Source organism: Podarcis liolepis (genome assembly GCF_965112155.1).
Source record: "Podarcis liolepis genome assembly, chromosome: 5".
Classification (NCBI taxonomy): Eukaryota; Metazoa; Chordata; class Lepidosauria; order Squamata; family Lacertidae; genus Podarcis; species Podarcis liolepis.
The window spans coordinates 48,671,984-48,690,832 of record NC_139556.1 but is presented as its reverse complement, the minus strand read 5'-3'; the positions used below and the strand labels follow the sequence as shown (position 1 = coordinate 48,690,832).

The window sequence follows — 18,849 nt, the reverse complement described above, 5'->3', positions numbered from 1 at the left end:
CAACATGATAAAATATGAACATCTTATATCTGAAGGCAAAACACTTGAAGTTAAAGGTTTATAGGCCAATTTGCAGTTACAAGAAACCCTGAAAAGTCAGATTTGAAAAACTTAATTAGATATTTAAAAGTGATATGATATAAGACAAGGTTTAAAATATTTGGCTTTGTATCTGTTTCTTTTTAAATTAGAAACTCCACCACCTCCATCTACTGAACAGAGTGTTACAACAGGTAAGTAGTGATGCTGGGTTTTAGTGGAAAGAAATGCAGTTGTCAGTATTATATGTAACTGGAGAAAGAATAGTGTTATTACATTCTTCATCAACATTTGCAGTGAATACTCCTTTGGAAACATCGGCAAGTCCTTTCTCCCTAAGACTGGTGAATGGAGAGAACAGCTGCCAGGGTCGCCTTGAAGTCTACCATGATGGGACCTGGGGAACTGTCTGTGATGACGATTGGGACTTGAAGGATGCTCAGGTTGTGTGCCAACAACTTGGTTGCGGAGAAGCCACTGCAGCCCCGCTAAGAGCCCACTTTGACCAAGGCTCTGGCAGTATTCTCCTGAATGCTGTACAATGCAAAGGAAATGAATCTTCTTTTGAGGACTGTTCTCATAATGGATGGGGAGTCCATGACTGCAAACATAAGGAAGATGCCAGTGTTATCTGCTCAGGTATATCCAGTTATTTTGTTGTTGTTTTTACTATACTGTAAGGACACTATTTCTTTGCGCGGACAGGTGGAGTCCCCAGATCCTGCACGGTCCCCCCGTCATGTGGAATAACGACTCAAGACAACGTGCTATGGGATTAAATTGGCCACAACTTTATTAAATTTCAAATGTGGGTAGACCTTGGCTCAGGCATTGGGCGTTCTCCCTCCCTGGTCCCCAGCCGGGGACCTAGGGAGCATCAGGGTTATCCAGTGTGGGGGGGGGGATGGGCCGGCTCTGGAGAACATATGTTCAAGCAGAGATGGCCGCCCCCGTAACGCCGCCGCCGCAGGAGAGAGCAATGACGACCTTTCGGTGTACGGCCAAAGCCTCCCTTCAGAAAACCCCTTTAACGGGGAACCCTGGTATCGCCGCCGCAAGAGGAAGATGGACAAAAGGATTCCGCCCAAGGCCTGATACCGCCACCCGAGACCGCAAAGATTGCGGTCTCGCCGCCAAGACTACCTACATCTGAAAAACGCCTTTGCCATCCTCCAACCAGTCCATCAGGCCATGCCTGATGTCGCTTAGCCAACGCTCGTTGCCAAGGTCCGATAGGTGCACGCCATCCGGCCGAAATAGCTCCTGCATGTAAACTTTAATGTTGGGGTGTTTCACGACCCGACCTCCCATGCGAGTGGTTGCAGAGCGCACTGCCCTATTGATTTTTTCCACAGTGTAATTGAGTCTAGTGGATCCTCCCTCTATTGTGTGGGCAGGTAATCCCTCCCCTACCTGGCCTGGTCTCCTTGGCAACGCTTCCCCCAGGTGGGATTGGACCACTGACTGAGGTAGGCGGAGACCTCCAGGTATCCCATCTGAGGGAAGGCAAAGCCAAGCCTATGCTGTTGGGGCGTTCCAGATCTAGGGGCTGCACGCGCCCGCGCAAAGGGCGCCCCCCCCCGTTTTAAGTGGGGAGCGGTCATTCCTCTCACTTCCATTCACTTCTGGGAATCTTCTTTCATTTGATAAATGATGGTGGAGTGCAGGGTTTTTTTGTTTTTTCATTATATTGTGCATTTATGTGCGGACTGCACACCCACAGAACTGAATTCAGTAATAAATGTGTAGGCTAGAGTCTAAAGACAAATGTGAGCATGTTTAAGCACATAAAGTCAATTCTTGGAATACCATTAGAATATCCTGTGAAATGTCAAAAAGTCTATAGCTTTGTCTCCACATACTTCTTGTAAGTCAGTAACTCTAGTAACTTCTGTAGTACACTGAATCTGATGGTGTAACTCCATTAAGGTAATACGGCTAATAGTCATTGATAGATCAATTCACATGAAATTTGTTGTATACACTCTCCTGATCAATACCTGTCTGCAGCAGTGCACATCTTGCAACAGAATGTATTCTGAGTCTATTCTAGATGGTGGCGAAATAATTCATCTGGTCTATCCTGAATCTACTGCTTATCTCTTTCATCACATACACTGATGTTCTCAAGTAGTGAGGATTTAGACGGGATCATAGTGTGGAGTGAAAGGGGCTCGCCATGATTTGCTTGTGGAGGGGAAGGAGATTCGTAGGACATAGGTGTAAGGGCAGGTTCCATGTTTTAAAAGACACAACCTGAAATATTAGGAAGCTGAATTTGCAAGTCAAGATGGTGGTTCCTTTGCTCAATATGTAACATAAGGTAGGACTTAGACGAATCAGGTTCTAAACATTAAATCTCTCTGACATCTACCTCATGGGGTGCCATCACTAAGAAGCATACAGCTATGATTTCCTTTTTCTAATGTTTACATGTACTTTATTTTTATGCTGTGCTTTCTTATTTCCATTTATAGGCCCCATAACCACCACAGAAATACCTGTTACATCAGGTATGTATTAACCTGGCTCTGTGTGGGTGGGTGCGGGTGTGGGTGTTTGTATGAGAGAAAGAGAGAGAGACAGAGAGAGACAGAGACAGAGAGAGATTTAATCCATGCTACCATTCTTGGTATAATGCTGCTCATATTATACTCAGTGTTGGGCAGAAAGGCGAGTCCAGTTGGGTTTCCTAACAGCAGCATCTATTGCAATTTCCCTTCTTCCACCCATTCATTCTTTCATTGGTCTGGCTACCCTATATCTATACTGTCCTTTAACTCTCTGACTATTTATTTGTATACCTGTGGATATAGGACAATATACAAATTTAATTCATTCAGTCATTAGTAATACTATTTAGCATATTATTTTAAAGAGAAAGAGATTTACAGTACATCCCTCTTCTCTGGGGAAAATAGCATGTTTTAACTCCTGCCCTTGGTTTTCACATTCATGGAGCAGCAATAGGAAGAGTTCGCGCTTCCATAGAATGAATTAATTTGAAAACAAAGCTGTTGGGAAGTTCAAACACACTTTTATCAGGCCTCTTTATTTTTATTTAAAATCAATAGTAAACTGAAAACCGATTAAAATGCTCATCAATACTAAATAGCTCAGTTGGGTAGTCTAAAGAAAAATCTTTTTAGCTGACGCCAAAAATAAGAGCCAATAATTTACATTCAAACCAGGTTTGCAAAACAATAACAAATTGTATTTTCTGAGTTGTATTGAAACAAAAAACTGAGACATGACTTTTTTTGTTCATTATTTGTGAGGCGACATGATAAAATATGAACATCTTATATCTGAAGGCAAAACACTTGAAGTTAAAGGTTTATAGGCCAATTTGCAGTTACAAGAAACCCTGAAATGTCAGATTTGAAAAACTTAATTAGATATTTAAAAGTGATATGATGTAAGACAAGGTTTAAAATATTTGGCTTTGTATCTGTTTCTTTTTAAATTAGAAACTCCACCACCTCCATCTACTGAACAGAGTGTTACAACAGGTAAGTAGTGATGCTGGGTTTTAGTGGAAAGAAATGCAGTTGTCAGTATTATATGTAACTGGAGAAAGAATAGTGTTATTACATTCTTCATCAACATTTGCAGTGAATACTCCTTTGGAAACATCGGCAAGTCCTTTCTCCCTAAGACTGGTGAATGGAGAGAACAGCTGCCAGGGTCGCCTTGAAGTCTACCATGATGGGACCTGGGGAACTGTCTGTGATGACGATTGGGACTTGAAGGATGCTCAGGTTGTGTGCCAACAACTTGGTTGCGGAGAAGCCACTGCAGCCCCGCTAAGAGCCCACTTTGACCAAGGCTCTGGCAGTATTCTCCTGAATGCTGTACAATGCAAAGGAAATGAATCTTCTTTTGAGGACTGTTCTCATAATGGATGGGGAGTCCATGACTGCAAACATAAGGAAGATGCCAGTGTTATCTGCTCAGGTATATCCAGTTATTTTGTTGTTGTTTTTACTATACTGTAAGGACACTATTTCTTTCCTCTCACTTCCATTCACTTCTGGGAATCTTCTTTCATCTGATAAATGATGGTGGAGTGCAGGGTTTTTTTGTTTTTTCATTATATTGTGCATTTATGTGCGGACTGCACACCCACAGAACTGAATTCAGTAATAAATGTGTAGGCTAGAGTCTAAAGACAAATGTGAGCATGTTTAAGCACATAAAGTCAATTCTTGGAATACCATTAGAATATCCTGTGAAATGTCAAAAAGTCTATAGCTTTGTCTCCACATACTTCTTGTAACTCAGTAACTCTAGTAACTTCTGTAGTACACTGAATCTGATGGTGTAACTCCATTAAGGTAATAAGGCTAATAGTCATTGATAGATCAATTCACATGAAATTTGTTGTATACACTCTCCTGATCAATACCTGTCTGCAGCAGTGCACATCTTGCAACAGAATGTATTCTGAGTCTATTCTAGGTGGTGGCAAAAGAATTCATCTGGTCTGTCCTGAATCTACTGCTTATCTCTTTCATCACATACACTGATGTTCTCAAGTAGTGAGGATTTAGACGCGATCATAGTGTGGCGTGAAAGGGGCTCGCCATGATTTGCTTGTGGAGGGGAAGGAGATTCGTAGGACATAGGTGTAAGGGCAGGTTCCATGTTTTAAAAGACACAACCTGAAATATTAGGAAGCTGAATTTGCAAGTCAAGATGGTGGTTCCTTTGCTCAATACGTAACATAAGGTAGGACTTAGACGAATCAGGTTCTAAACATTAAATCTCTCTGACATCTACCTCATGGGGTGCCATCACTAAGAAGCATACAGCTATGAGTTTCCTTTTTCTAATGTTTACATGTACTTTATTTTTATGCTGTGCTTTCTTATTTCCATTTATAGGCCCCATAACCACCACAGAAATACCTGTTACATCAGGTATGTATTAACCTGGCTCTGTATGTGTGGGTGTGGGTGTGGGTGTGTGTATGAGAGAAAGAGAGAGAGACAGAGAGAGACAGAGACAGAGAGAGATTTAATCCATGCTACCATTCTTGGTATAATGCTGCTCATATTATACTCAGTGTTGGGCAGAAAGGCGAGTCCAACTGGGTTTCCTAACAGCAGCATATATTGCAATTTCCCTTCTTCCACCCATTCATTCTTTCATTGGTCTGGCTATCCTATATCTATACCGTCCTTTAACTCTCTGACTATTTATTTGTATACCTGTGGATATAGGACAATATACAAATTTAATTCATTCTGTTATTAATAATACTATTTAGCATATTATTTTAAAGAGAAAGAGATTTACAGTACATCCCTCTTCTCTGGGGAAAATAGCATGTTTTAACTCCTGCCCTTGGTTTTTACATTCCTGGAGCAGCAATAGGAAGAGTTCGCGCTTCCATAGAATGAATTAATTTGAAAACAAAGCTGTTGGGAAGTTCAAACACACTTTTATCAGGCCTCTTTATTTTTATTTAAAATCAATAGTAAACTGAAAACCGATTAAAATGCTCATCAATACTAAATAGCTCAGTTGGGTAGTCTAAAGAAAAATCTTTTTAGCTGACGCCAAAAATAAGAGCCAATAATTTACATTCAAACCAGGTTTGCAAAACAATAACAAATTGTATTTTCTGAGTTGTATTGAAACAAAAAACTGAGACATGACTTTTTTTGTTCATTATTTGTGAGGCGACATGATAAAATATGAACATCTTATATCTGAAGGCAAAACACTTGAAGTTAAAGGTTTATAGGCCAATTTGCAGTTACAAGAAACCCTGAAAAGTCAGATTTGAAAAACTTAATTAGATATTTAAAAGTGATATGATGTAAGACAAGGTTTAAAATATTTGGCTTTGTATCTGTTTCTTTTTAAATTAGAAACTCCACCACCTCCATCTACTGAACAGAGTGTTACAACAGGTAAGTAGTGATGCTGGGTTTTAGTGGAAATAAATGCAGTTGTCAGTATTATATGTAACTGGAGAAAGAATAGTGTTATTACGTTCTTCATCAACATCTGCAGTGAATACTCCTTTGGAAACATCGGCAAGTCCTTTCTCCCTAAGACTGGTGAATGGAGAGAACAGCTGCCAGGGTCGCCTTGAAGTCCACCATGATGGGACCTGGGGAACTGTCTGTGATGACGATTGGGACTTGAAGGATGCTCAGGTTGTGTGCCAACAACTTGGTTGCGGAGAAGCCACTGCAGCCCCGCTAAGTGCCCACTTTGACCAAGGCTCTGGCAGTATTCTCCTGAATGCTGTACAATGCAAAGGAAATGAATCTTCTTTTGAGGACTGTTCTCATAATGGATGGGGAGTCCATGACTGCAAACATAAGGAAGATGCCAGTGTTATCTGCTCAGGTATATCCAGTTATACTCTGTATATGCTTATTTCTAAAGTATCTCTTCTACATCTGCATTAAACACATTGAAGTTATTGTGTCTACACTGTAATAGCATGGTTTACTTTTTATGCTCTCTTCAGTGCACTTCTGGAAATCTTCTTTCATGTTTACAAAAGGTTGCTGTAGTTTTTTCTGTGCAAGTTTCCTTTTTTGCAATGCATTATGAATCTATATGAGGTCTGCACACCCATTGAACTAATGTCAATAATAAACCTATAGGCTAGAATTGAAAGAGATGTGGGCATACTCAAGCACATGAGATCACAAGTCTTTGAGCACTTATTAGAATATTCTGCAAGGGGATAGAAATTCTTATTTGGCATCATAAAATGCTGGTAACTAGTATTCAGTGACACACTGGATTTTATAAGGTTGCCATACGTCCAGGAATTCCCAGACATGTCCTCTTTTGGGTGTCCCACATGCTCATCTGTGAGGAATGTTACATTTTAAAGCAAATGTCCTGGATTTGGGTTTGGCTTGTTGTTGTTGTTGGTGCACAGGCAGCCCTGGTTCAGGCTCAGGCTCTTGCCTGGGTGGCCCAGGTTCTGGCTAGGGCTCAGGCATGGGCATCTTGGGCTTAGTGGTGGCAGAGCGATGCAGGGGCTATCAGGCAATTGCCCTGAAAAAACCTTCACCAACTTTTTGTATCTGGATTTTTACCTCTTGAAATATGGCAACCCTACGATATGATGGTGTAGGCTCCATTCAGGTAATATGCCTAATAGCCACCGGTAGACTGATTCACTTGGATTCACCCTTATGCCCTAGAACCATAATCAAGAACTGTCAGCAGCAGTGCACATCCTGTGGCAGAAAGTCACCTGAGCTCATTTCAGATGGTGGGGATAAGTAATGTATCTGGTCTTTCCTGAATGTACTGCTTATCACATTCACTAAATGATCTGATGTCCCAGTATAATGAGGAATTATACTGGGACCATAATGTGTGAAAGGGGTTCACTTTCTGTCATTTCTTCAGTATGGTAATATGGCACAAAGCAAAGGTTTACATTATGGGTGATGAAAGGAACATAAACATACACATAGGTTAAGTGCAGCGTCCATCTTTTTTATAACAACAACAACAGGAAGTATAAAATTTGGAAGCTAAATCTGCAAGCGAAAATGGTTCCTTAGCTCAGTCTGGGATTCAGTCTAGGACCCGAGCAATGTGAGTTCTAAACATCAACTTACTCTGATCGCTTCCTCCAGAGGTGCCATCATTTACCACAAATGTAGTCTGTCTCCTACCCAAACCTTCTCTTGGTGGTTGGAGAAACCCCCCTAACAGATTTAGGGGGTGGACAGTGGGAGGTGGAGAAGAAAGTTCCATTGCACAATCAGAAGTTGTTCCACTTGTGGTAGGAGTTACCGTATGTAGTGCTTCATTGAGTACAACCCCAAATACAAATGAAGTTCTAAACATTAAATTTATCTGATAGCTGCTGGCTTAGGTGCCATAATTAAGAACCATAGAATTATGCATTTCTCTCTTCTGGTGTTCAAACAGTCTTTCTTTTTATATTGTTCTTCCTTCTTTCAATTTTTAGGACCTCTAACTACCACAGAAACACCCATTACATCTGGTATGTATTTACTTGAATTTACCTTGCTTTTTAAGCAACAAATTTGCACTCTCTGCTGCCATTCCTTTGTATAATTCTGCTGGACTGACCCTCAGCATGGGGCAGAAAGGAGAGAACAGTTGGGTGTCATTAAAACATTAATTAGATTATTTAAAAGTGATATGATATGAAGACGAGGTTTATAATATTCAGTATTGTATCTGTTTCTTTTTAAATTAGGAACTCCACCACCACAATCTACAGAACAGAGTGTTACAACTGGTAAGTATGGATATGAGCTTTTAATTTTGGGTGTTGCTGTTTTTTTTTTTACAATTGTCAATATTATATATAACTGAACTAAGAATAGTCTTGTAAAATTTTTATCACCTTTTTGCAGAGATTTCACCATCAGAAACATCAGCAAGCCCTTTCTCCCTAAGACTGGTGAATGGAGAGAACAGCTGCCAGGGTCGCCTTGAAGTCTACCATGATGGGATCTGGGGAACTGTCTGTGATGACGATTGGGACTTGAAGGATGCTCAGGTTGTGTGCCAACAACTTGGTTGCGGAGAAGCCACTGCAGCCCCGCTAAGTGCCCACTTTGACCAAGGCTCTGGCAGTATTCTCCTGAATGCTGTACAATGCAAAGGAAATGAATCTTCTTTTGAGGACTGTTCTCATAATGGATGGGGAGTCCATGACTGCAAACATAAGGAAGATGCCAGTGTTATCTGCTCAGGTACATCGAGTTTTCCTCTGTATATTCTTATTTCTAAAGCATCTCTTCCACATCTGCATTGAACACATTGAAGTTATATTGTCTATTCTGTGCTTTCTTCTTTTCATTTTAGGACCCATCACCACCACTGAAACATCCATTACATCTGGTATGTATTCACTTGACTTACACTTGACTTTAAAAACAAAACAAAACAACATACTGGCACTCCTTGCTGCCATTGCTTGCATAATTCCGCTGGAATGGTCCTCATTGTGCAGCAGAAATGAGGAACCAATCAATTGGTAATACAGTACCACTAATTTCAGATTCTCTGCTTGCACACAATTCACCTTTTCATTGGTCAATTAATCTGGCCACCCAATATCTAAACCTCCTTTAGTTCTCTCTTCAAGCTATGTTGTATACAGTGGTACCTTGGTTCTCAAATTTAATCTGTTCCAGAAGTCTTTTCCAAAACCAAAGCATTCCAAAACCAAGGCACGCTTACCCATGCAAAATGAATTAATCCGTTCCAGACTTTTAAAAACAACCCCTAAAACAGCAATTTAACATGAATTTTACCATCTAATGAGACCATTGGTTCATAAAATGAAAGCAATAATCAATGTACTGTACTATAAAATAAATAAGACAGTTCTGTAGATGCTTAAAAAAAATTCTTAAAAAATTCTTACCTGCACTGATGATAGTTATTGTTTGGATGGGGGGCTTTTATCCATTTCCGCAGTCACGCAATCAATCAATCAATCAATCAATCAAATCATAATACGAAGAACAAGCCACAGTCACAAAAACAAGAAAGCCACACAAACAAAAAACAAAAAAACCAAAGGAAAACAAAACAAACAAAACAAAAGCACCAAAGATCACCTCAGAACCTCAATCGGAAATGGAAGGCTTTGGTTACAATGGGGGGTGCAAATTAGCAGTGCAACACTAAAAACAGGAGGGAAAGGGTTTTGATTATAGTTGGGGGGGGGCACAAATTACCGGTAGCAGCACAGCATTGAAACTGGAAGCTCAGGTGCTCAGTCAGCTTCCAAAGCAAAGTTCGCAAACCGGAACAATGCCTTCGGAGATTGCAACATTCGAGTTCCAAGTTGTTCAGAAACTAAGCTTTTTCAAAAACCGAGGTACCACTGTATTGTTTTAGAAAGAAAGAGATTCACAGCAGAGCTATCTTTTTAACTAAAACAAGGGTGAAGTTACAGGTGTACAGGCGAGTTTGCACTTACAAACAATTCTGAAGCGGTAGGGTCCAAAACTTTAACTACATATTTAATAGTGATATGATATGGAGACAAGGTTTATAAGATTTGGTATTGCATCTGGCTTCTTTTTAATTTAGGAACTCCACCTCCACAATCTACAGAACAGAGGGTGACAACTGGTGAGTATTAATGTGGAGTTTTAGCATTTTTCCACAAATGTTATTATTATATATTACTGAATGGGAAATAGTCTTGTAACATTCTTCATCAACTTTTGCAGAGAATGCACCATCAGGAACATCAGCAAGCCCTTTCTCCCTAAGACTGGTGAATGGAGAGAACAGCTGTCAGGGTCGTGTTGAAGTCTATCATAATGGGGAGTGGGGGACCGTCTGTGATGATGAATGGGACATTAATGATGCTCGCATTGTCTGCAAAGAAGTTGGTTGTGGAGAAGTCATTTCAGCTCCAACAAGTGCCCACTTTGGTCAAGGCCCCGGCAGCATCCTTCTGGATGCTGTACAGTGCAGTGGGAATGAATCTTCTCTTAAGGACTGCTCCCATAAGGGATGGGGGGTCCATGACTGCAAACATAAGGAAGATGCCAGCGTCATCTGCTCAGGTACCTCAAACTATTTTCCAAATGTGCTAACTTCTAGATCTGTATTTGCAAATCTTTTGTGCCTATTGCAAATCCATGAATCAACTTCCTCTTTTCTCTCCTTTTAATTAGAATTTCTTACATCCAGTGCAGGGAATCATTTTTTCATATGATAAGTCACATTGGAATTCTTCCTGTGCATTTGTTTGTTTGTTTTTGCATCTGCTTATGCTTTTGTACACTGCACATCAATTGAACTAATTTCAATAATAAATATATAGTTTAAAAGCTAAAGGGGCATGCAGAAATGCTTAAATGCATGAGGTCAGAGGACTTCAAGGACTTGAAGTACCTGCAAGTGGCCAGAAACTCAAACCCTTTGGATCCTATCAACTTTTAATGAATAGTATTGAGGAACATAATGGATTTGATGATCGCTAATATACATGAACAAACCAATTCACTTGGAATTCATTTAATTTAGATTTCTCCATTAGAGATATAGTCAATAGCTGTCAGCAGCAGTGCACATCCCATGACAGAAGAACTTCTAATTTCATCCCAGGTAGTGAGGAGAATATTTGCTTTGGCTCTATTATAAGTCTATTTTTCACTTTCCTTACATGGTCTGGTCTTCCAGAATAGTGAGGAATAGGTGTGGAGCCATAGTACTGAGTGAAGTGGGCTTAATCCTTGCCATTTTCCCAGTATACAGTAAAGCACAAAGCAAAGATTTGTCATGTAATGAAAATGGATACATACCCGTACATTTTGGTGAAGGTTCCACAACAGGAAATAAGAAAATTAGAAACTAAATTGGCAAGTTAAAATGCAGGCTCCCTCGCTCAATCAAGTTTAGCACTTATAGTAGAGTGAACAATGCAGATAAGGTTCTAAACATTAAATTTCTCTAATATCTGCTTGATGAGGTGCCATAATTAAGAACCCTATCCAGTAACAACGAGTTCCTCCCATCTGGTGTTTAAATGGGAATTATTTTTATGCTGTGCTTCTTTCTATTTCCAGGACCCCTTACTACCACAAAAATACCCATTACATCTGGTATGTATTTTTTGACTTTATCATGTTTTATAAAAAGGGGGGGAGGACCAACCAATAGATTAGTATTCCCTGCTGCGATTGTTTAGCATAATTCTTCTGGAATGGCTCTTAGCATAGGGCAGAAAGGAGAGAGCTTGAGTGTGATAGCAGTAGCACCTTTTGCAGTTTCCCCCCATTCACCCTGGTTGCCCAATGCCCAACCTCCCTTAAGCTGTCTCCTGCAGCTGTTTAGTATATAAAGAGAAATAGATTCAGGGCACAGCCCTCTTCAGAGAAAATAACATGGTGTACATTATACCCCTGGTTTTCATGTATCGTGGGGCAGCAAAAAGAAGAGTGTGCACTTCCATAGAATGAATTTATTTTAAAAGAGAGCCATTGGGAAATTCAAAGACTCTTTAGCCAGATTTCTTTCATAGTAATCTGGTATCTATAGGTAAATGAAAGTCAGAGTTACTCTTCATATATGCACAATCTGAACTGAAACGTAATGACAAATCACGAATCAACATTATGGGCATCAGCAGCTATGAGCCTTGAGCTTTTTCATTCATTACCCCACTACATAAGGAGCTTCTAAATTTGCACCAAACCATAGTTTTCCATTATCTCCAAATCCAATAAACTGTGGAATGGGCAAAACATAATCTGCCCTGAAAACAGTTTGCATACCAGGAACAGATTGTGTTTCTGAGTTCTGATGAAACCGCAAACTGAGAAAGGACTTTTTTGCTTGTTCTACGTAAGCAGAGGAGGTCAAAGATGTGCATGTTACATCTGGAGGCAACACAGTGACATATTTATAACACAGAGAAGAGGTTAAAGATTTACAGGCCAGTTTGCAAACAACCCTGAGGAGCTAATTTGTGGTTCGAGGACCCGACCCCCGCGATGTGAAATAAATACACAAGGACACGTGATATAAGGTTAATGGGCAAGAAAAGGCCACAACTTTATTGATTACAGCAGTGAAAAGGTATTGGCTTAGGCATTGGATGTCTAAAACAAGGGGGTTTATTCACCAGTAGGTGGAGCCTGTTGATGCTAATCCAACTATAGGCTCTCCCCTGATGTCACCGGGGGTCGTGCCATGGCATCCCGCCAAGCAGGCATCGGACAGAGTACACAACCGCCAGATTCCTTTAACGGAATACCCAAAAATTGAAGGCATAGGCGATGGCCACACCCAGCCCTTCGACACACCACAACACATTATTCCAATGCCTAACCTACCCACCAATACCACAAAAAGTTGTGACGATTGCTACGAGGTAGGCGAAAAAACCCAAAAGCCTAATGCCAAATGGAAAAATTCCTACTAGGCCCCCTAGACAACCAGGGCGACCAACCTAAGGTCCATAGCAAGGCCAAAGAACAAAGACCCTGAGCTAAAAGGGAGTGGAGGGTGGGTAACTCGCGACGAGAGGACGGAGAAGAATGAGGCCGAGGAGAGGCTGGCGCTGCTGCAAAAGGCTGCTGAACACGCCCCCTCGAAGGCACCTGGTTGGATGCCTGCCGAGGAGGCGTGGACGCCAGCCAGGTGAGAGGAGGAGGCAGGGGGCTAATGCCCCCTGATAGGGGCGGTGCTCGGGCTCCCGCCCACAACCACTCCCCTCTCTTCCAGGGAGGAGAGTCTTTATAAAACCTTCATTAGATATTTAAACCAAATGGCATTATATGTGGACAAGATTTAATATATTTCGTATTGCATCTGGTTTCTTTTTAATTTAGGAACTCCACCTCCACAATCTACAGAACAGAGGGTGACAACTGGTGAGTATTAATGTGGAGTTTTAGCATTTTTCCACAAATGTTATTATTATATATTACTGAACGAGAAATAGTCCTGTAACATTCTTCATCAACTTTTGCAGACAATACACCATCAGGTACATCAGCAAGTCCTTTCTCCCTAAGACTGGTGAATGGAGAGAACAGCTGCCAGGGTCGCCTTGAAGTCTACCATGATGGGACCTGGGGAACAGTCTGTGATGACGATTGGGACTTGAAAGATGCTCAGGTTGTGTGCCAACAACTTGGTTGCGGAGAAGCCACTGCAGCCCCACTAAGTGCCCACTTTGACCAAGGCTCTGGCAGCATCCTCCTGAATGCAGTACATTGCAAAGGGAATGAATCTTCTTTTGAGGACTGTTCTCATAATGGATGGGGAGTTCATGACTGCAAACATAAGGAAGATGCCAGCGTTATCTGCTCAGGTACCTCCAATTATTTTCCATATGTGTTTGCAGCATCTCTTCTAGATATTTCCAAATATATGTATTCTGCCTGTATTGCAAGGACACAGTTATGCTTTTTCATTTCTGTTTTTTAAATTAAAAACCCTTCCATCCACCACAGAGAATATTCTTTCATCTCATAAGTGGTGCTGAAGCTTCTGAAGGCAGGGGGGTTGCATCTGATGATACATTTATTTGAGGACTGCACAACCATTGCCCTAATTTCAATAATAAAGACATAGGCTAGAATCTAAAGACATATATGGGCACACTCAAGCTCATAACACAACAAGTCTTGGAGCTCCATTGGAATATACTGCAAGTGACAGGTGCTCTATGTCTTTGGAGCCATCGCCTGCTAGTAAGTGATATTCCAAGGAATACTGGTTCTGAATATTCCATAGATAATAGACAATGAGAAACCAGTGCAACTGGAATTCATCTAATTTACTTTCCCCCTTTAGAATCATATTCAATAGCAATTAGCATCAGGGCATATGTTGTGGTAGCAAGTCATCTGGCTTCATAAAAGGTAGTGGGAAGAAGTAGTATCTCCGGTCCATTTTGAATCTTCCGCAAACCCCTTTATTAGATGGTGTGATGTTCCATTATTGTGAAGGATGAAATTGAAGCCAGAGTGCTAAGCGAAAGGGGATCACTTCCTGACATCTTCCAAATCTAAAAAATACCACAAGAGGAAACTGCAGATTCTATATTTTAAAGGCAGGAAGTGAGAACTTTGGAAACTGAATCTGCTTGTCAGGTACCCTAGCTCAATCTGGAACTCAATCTAGGATTTAGAATAGCACAATCAGAATAAATCAATTTATAAACATTATATTTCTCCAATAGCTATCTGCTAAGATGTCGTAACTAGGACCCATATAACTTTAAGTTTTTCTCATCGAGTATTTAAATAAGCTTCATTGTTTTCTTTTGCATCCTTCTTTCTATTTTCAGGACCTCCAGCCACCACAGAAGCACCCATTACATCTGGTATGTATTAACAGCAGTCCCTCCCGCCATTTGGTTGGTAAAATTCTGCAGGAAATTGTTGCAAGGGTGAAGGACAGAGCTGAATCAGTGTTGCTGCACAAATTTAATTTTCCTTGGCTGCACCCAAATCAGTGGTGCAAACTAGGAACAAGTGGTGGTTTGTGAATTCTAATGGAAACACAAACTGAGAATGGAAGGGGTTTTTTGTTGTAAGTGGGAAACAACAGAGAACACAAGCATGTTACATCTGAAGACATCAAAAAGAAGCACTTAATAACACAAGGCTGAGGTTAAAAATGCAAACACCAGATGGTTATTGCAAGCAACCCTGTATATTCACTGTATATTATGTGGAGGTGGGAAGTAGATCTGATCCACTTGTGAGTACAGTGGTACCTCAGTTTATAAACAATCTTGTTTACGAACTATTTGGTTTACGAACTCCGCAAAACCGGAAGTAGTGTTCCGGTTTGCAAACCTTACCTCAGTCTACGAATGGAAGATGAATGGTGGAAGGGCACCAGCGGCAGGAGACCTCATTAGGGAAAGCGCGCCTTGGTTTAAGAATGTATTTGGTTTAAGAACGGACTTCAGGAACAGATTAAGGTTGTAAACTGAGGTACCATTGTAATTAACAAAAAAAATCAACTGGGCACTGAGGTTCAAAATGCAGGACTGTGCACATTCTCCAGCAGAAGAGAGCCCCCAGCAAAGTTAACCAGCAGCATAGCATGGAATATAGGTTGTTAAACTCATTTGCATATCCCTTTTAGTGAGCCTTAAAATGCTTGCCCCTTCTCTCTAGCATGCTATTGAGTACGTTTAAAAGCTTTCCTTACTAAATCCAAAAGTCTAATTCATGCACTGTTCCATGCAGCAGCAAAGAGAACACAGGTAGATTACATTTGGGTACAAAATACACACTATAGTTTCAAACATGTGGTCTGAACTTTGAGCAAGTTCAGACTTGCCCCGAAGGGGGCAATGACAATAAAGATATTATTATTATTATTATTATTATTATTATTATTATTATTATTACATGTCCATTCTGGTATATTACGTGGTGAGAAAATAGTGAGAGAAAGGAAGAGAAGAAGCTTCACATCCTCCTTTGACCTAAGTGAGTCTAGGAACACAGCTCTGTGGTTTTAACACCTTCATGCATTAACTAGCATTCATGCATTAGTTATGTTTGACTGCAATTTGACTGCAGTAGTCAACACCACTGAAATAAATATGTAGACAAAGATTTAAACATTTAGTGTTGTCTCTTGTATATATTTAAATTAGGAACTCCACCACCACAGTCTACAGGACAGAGCATTACAACTGGTAAGAACTAATGTGAGGTTATAACACTTTTTTTTACACTTGTCAGTATTATATATTAGAAAAAGTTACATTTTTCCTCAACTTTTGCAGATGATTCTTCATCAGAAACAACAGCAAATCCTTTCTCCCTAAGATTGGTGAATGGAGAGAACAGCTGTCAGGGTCGTGTTGAAGTCTACCATGATGGGAGCTGGGGAACAGTCTGTGATGATGATTGGGACATGAAGGATGCTCAGGTTGTGTGCAAAGAACTTGGTTGTGGAGAAGCCACTGCAGCTCCACTAAGTGCCCACTTTGACCAAGGCTCTGGTAATATCTTCCTGGATGCAGTACAGTGCGAAGGGAATGAATTTTCTCTTGAGAAATGCTCCCATAAGGGATGGGGAGTCCATGACTGCAAACATAAGGAAGATGCAAGTGTCATTTGCTCTGGTAATGTACATTTCTATTGGTTTTCACACATTACATATTATGCAGTATTCATTATTTGTAATAATATTTGCAAGAAACCTCTCTGCAGTATAAATGCTTTTTTAAAAAATTCTTTCTTTCATTGTTTTAGGAAATGTTTCCTATACTACAGGGAGCCCCATTATAAGTAGTGAGTATTAATTGAAAGCTGAGAGCATTATGATTTGTTGTTGTTTTAAATACTGTTCTTTTGCATATAAGACCATCTCCATGGAATTGTGAACCACTTTACAGAAGAATTGCTTATTTGATTGATCAGTGCGTGAGGAAGGCCACACAACCAGACCATCCCTGGATGTTGCACACCCCAAGAAGACCCATCCCCTGGCATCCATGCATAAAGCTTATACATAGGAAGCATGGCACAGTAGGAGTAAAGGCTCCCCACCCTGCAGATGTTCACACTGTATGTGTAGATGATAGGAAAAGGAGCCAGTCAGAATGAGCAACGTTTGGGGCAAATCTAATTGGCCTGGCTGTGTTCCACACTTGGAGATTGATCAAATGCATGGCCCATTCTTCTGAACAGGGCTAGATATTATAGGAACTGGAATTCCCAAACCTTTAGATTCAATGGGATTGTACTCCCAACCCAATATAATGTTTTCATGAAAATGGGTTTTAAGAAACCTGGGATTTGGGAGACCTATGCCCCCACCAAAAATATCTTGGCAGGTGTATTTTCTCTGAAGCTGAATCTCTGCCCAGTTGGTCCCTTCCCTCTCCCAACTGAATGTGAACATTAACACTACTAGGGTTTGATGGGACAAGTTCCATCTTCCTAGTACTATGGAAGAACCTTTTCTACAGTGCAATGCCTATGCACGTTTACTCAGAAGTAAGTCTCACTGAGGTTTTTACTCCGATGGGTATAGATAGCATGAATTATCATGTATCAGTACACCAGTGAAGCAGTTCTCTCTGAATGGTACACATAAACAGTGGCGTAGCGTGGGGGGTGCAGGGGGGCCAGCCGCACCGGGCGCAACATCTGGGGGGGGCGCTCGCACTCTCAGCTCTCTGCCCCTACCTGGCTCACTCACTCTCTCTCGCTGCAGTGCTGGCTGTGCGAATCCGATCTGAGCCGCCGGGTCGCCGCCCACTGTGGAGGGGGTGGGTGCCAGGCGTGCGGTGCGGAGAGAGAGCGAGGGACTATCTGGGGGAGGGACAGTGCAGCGGCCGCCCAGCGCAGCGCTGAGCGCGGGAGAGAACCACACCAGGCCAGAGCAGGCAGCAGCAAGAAGAAGCTGGCAGCGGCGGCAGGTTAGGGGTTAGGGGGCGCAAATTACTTGCCTTGCCCCGGGTTAGGGGGCGCAAATTACTTGCCTTGCCCCGGGTGCTGACAACCCACGCTACGCCACTGCACATAAATAATGTCACAGTAAGTTATTTTAATAGAACTCATACATCTTAATGTTGACATCCAAGTACAAAATCCCTTCTTGTTATGCGTGTTTTTCACAAAGCAAAACCTAGTTGAGTTCACAATATTTTGCTATGTTGGTAAATATCAGTAGTCAAAACCTGAAAAGGAAACAGAAGAATTCTCTAGAAACCAATGTTTCTGGAGTCATAAAAGAGTAAGGATGAAACAAGATTAGTCCTTAACAGGCTGTGGAAGCCACAACTGTGCCTGTATTTCCTTTTTGTTGTTTGTTTTTATCTATGATACTATTTTAATTCTTTCCTCAGCTCCAGCAAGAACTACAACAACAAAGGCACCAGGTATTTTATAATTATAGCACATTCCATTAATTGTAACTGTGTGGGGTGAACTATAGTGCCTAGAATTGCCAGATGAAAAGAATATACCGTATTTTTCACTCTATAAGACACACCCGACCATAAGATGGACCTAGTTTTAGAGGAGAACAGGAAAAAAAATTATTCTCTTCCTCTCTGCGCAGCGCCCCTTCAGCGAAATGGCAGGAGAAATGGAGCCCCTTCCATTTCTCCTCCCGCTTCGCTGAAGGGGTGCTGCACAGCTCTCCCTCTTTGCATAGCGCCCCTTCAGCAAAGCGGCAGGAGAAGCGGAGCCCCTTCCATTTCTCCTCCCGCTTTGCTGAAGGGGCGCTGCGCAGAGAGGGAAAGCTACGCAGTGCCTCTCCAGCGAAGTGAAGCCAGGAGAGCAAGAGGGATCAGTGCGCACTGATCTCTCTTGCTCTCCTGGCTTC

General features: G+C 41.3%; 1 protein-coding gene across 1 annotated transcript in view; it reads left to right on the top strand.

Moving 5' to 3' along the window:
- The window catches only part of DMBT1 (deleted in malignant brain tumors 1), a 152,996-nt gene that overhangs the window by 128,069 nt on the left and 6,078 nt on the right, over positions 1-18,849 (top strand). The window contains exons 29-50 of the mRNA XM_083505310.1: positions 192-233; positions 337-678; positions 2,517-2,552; positions 3,510-3,551; positions 3,655-3,996; positions 4,926-4,961; positions 5,919-5,960; positions 6,064-6,405; positions 8,003-8,038; positions 8,258-8,299; positions 8,418-8,759; positions 8,872-8,907; positions 10,111-10,152; positions 10,254-10,595; positions 11,601-11,636; positions 13,368-13,409; positions 13,511-13,852; positions 14,834-14,869; positions 16,163-16,204; positions 16,295-16,636; positions 16,767-16,805; positions 18,368-18,400. Coding sequence (XP_083361436.1) covers positions 192-233; positions 337-678; positions 2,517-2,552; positions 3,510-3,551; positions 3,655-3,996; positions 4,926-4,961; positions 5,919-5,960; positions 6,064-6,405; positions 8,003-8,038; positions 8,258-8,299; positions 8,418-8,759; positions 8,872-8,907; positions 10,111-10,152; positions 10,254-10,595; positions 11,601-11,636; positions 13,368-13,409; positions 13,511-13,852; positions 14,834-14,869; positions 16,163-16,204; positions 16,295-16,636; positions 16,767-16,805; positions 18,368-18,400 — 2,976 coding nt within the window. The remainder of the gene's footprint in view (positions 1-191; positions 234-336; positions 679-2,516; positions 2,553-3,509; positions 3,552-3,654; positions 3,997-4,925; positions 4,962-5,918; positions 5,961-6,063; positions 6,406-8,002; positions 8,039-8,257; positions 8,300-8,417; positions 8,760-8,871; positions 8,908-10,110; positions 10,153-10,253; positions 10,596-11,600; positions 11,637-13,367; positions 13,410-13,510; positions 13,853-14,833; positions 14,870-16,162; positions 16,205-16,294; positions 16,637-16,766; positions 16,806-18,367; positions 18,401-18,849) is intronic.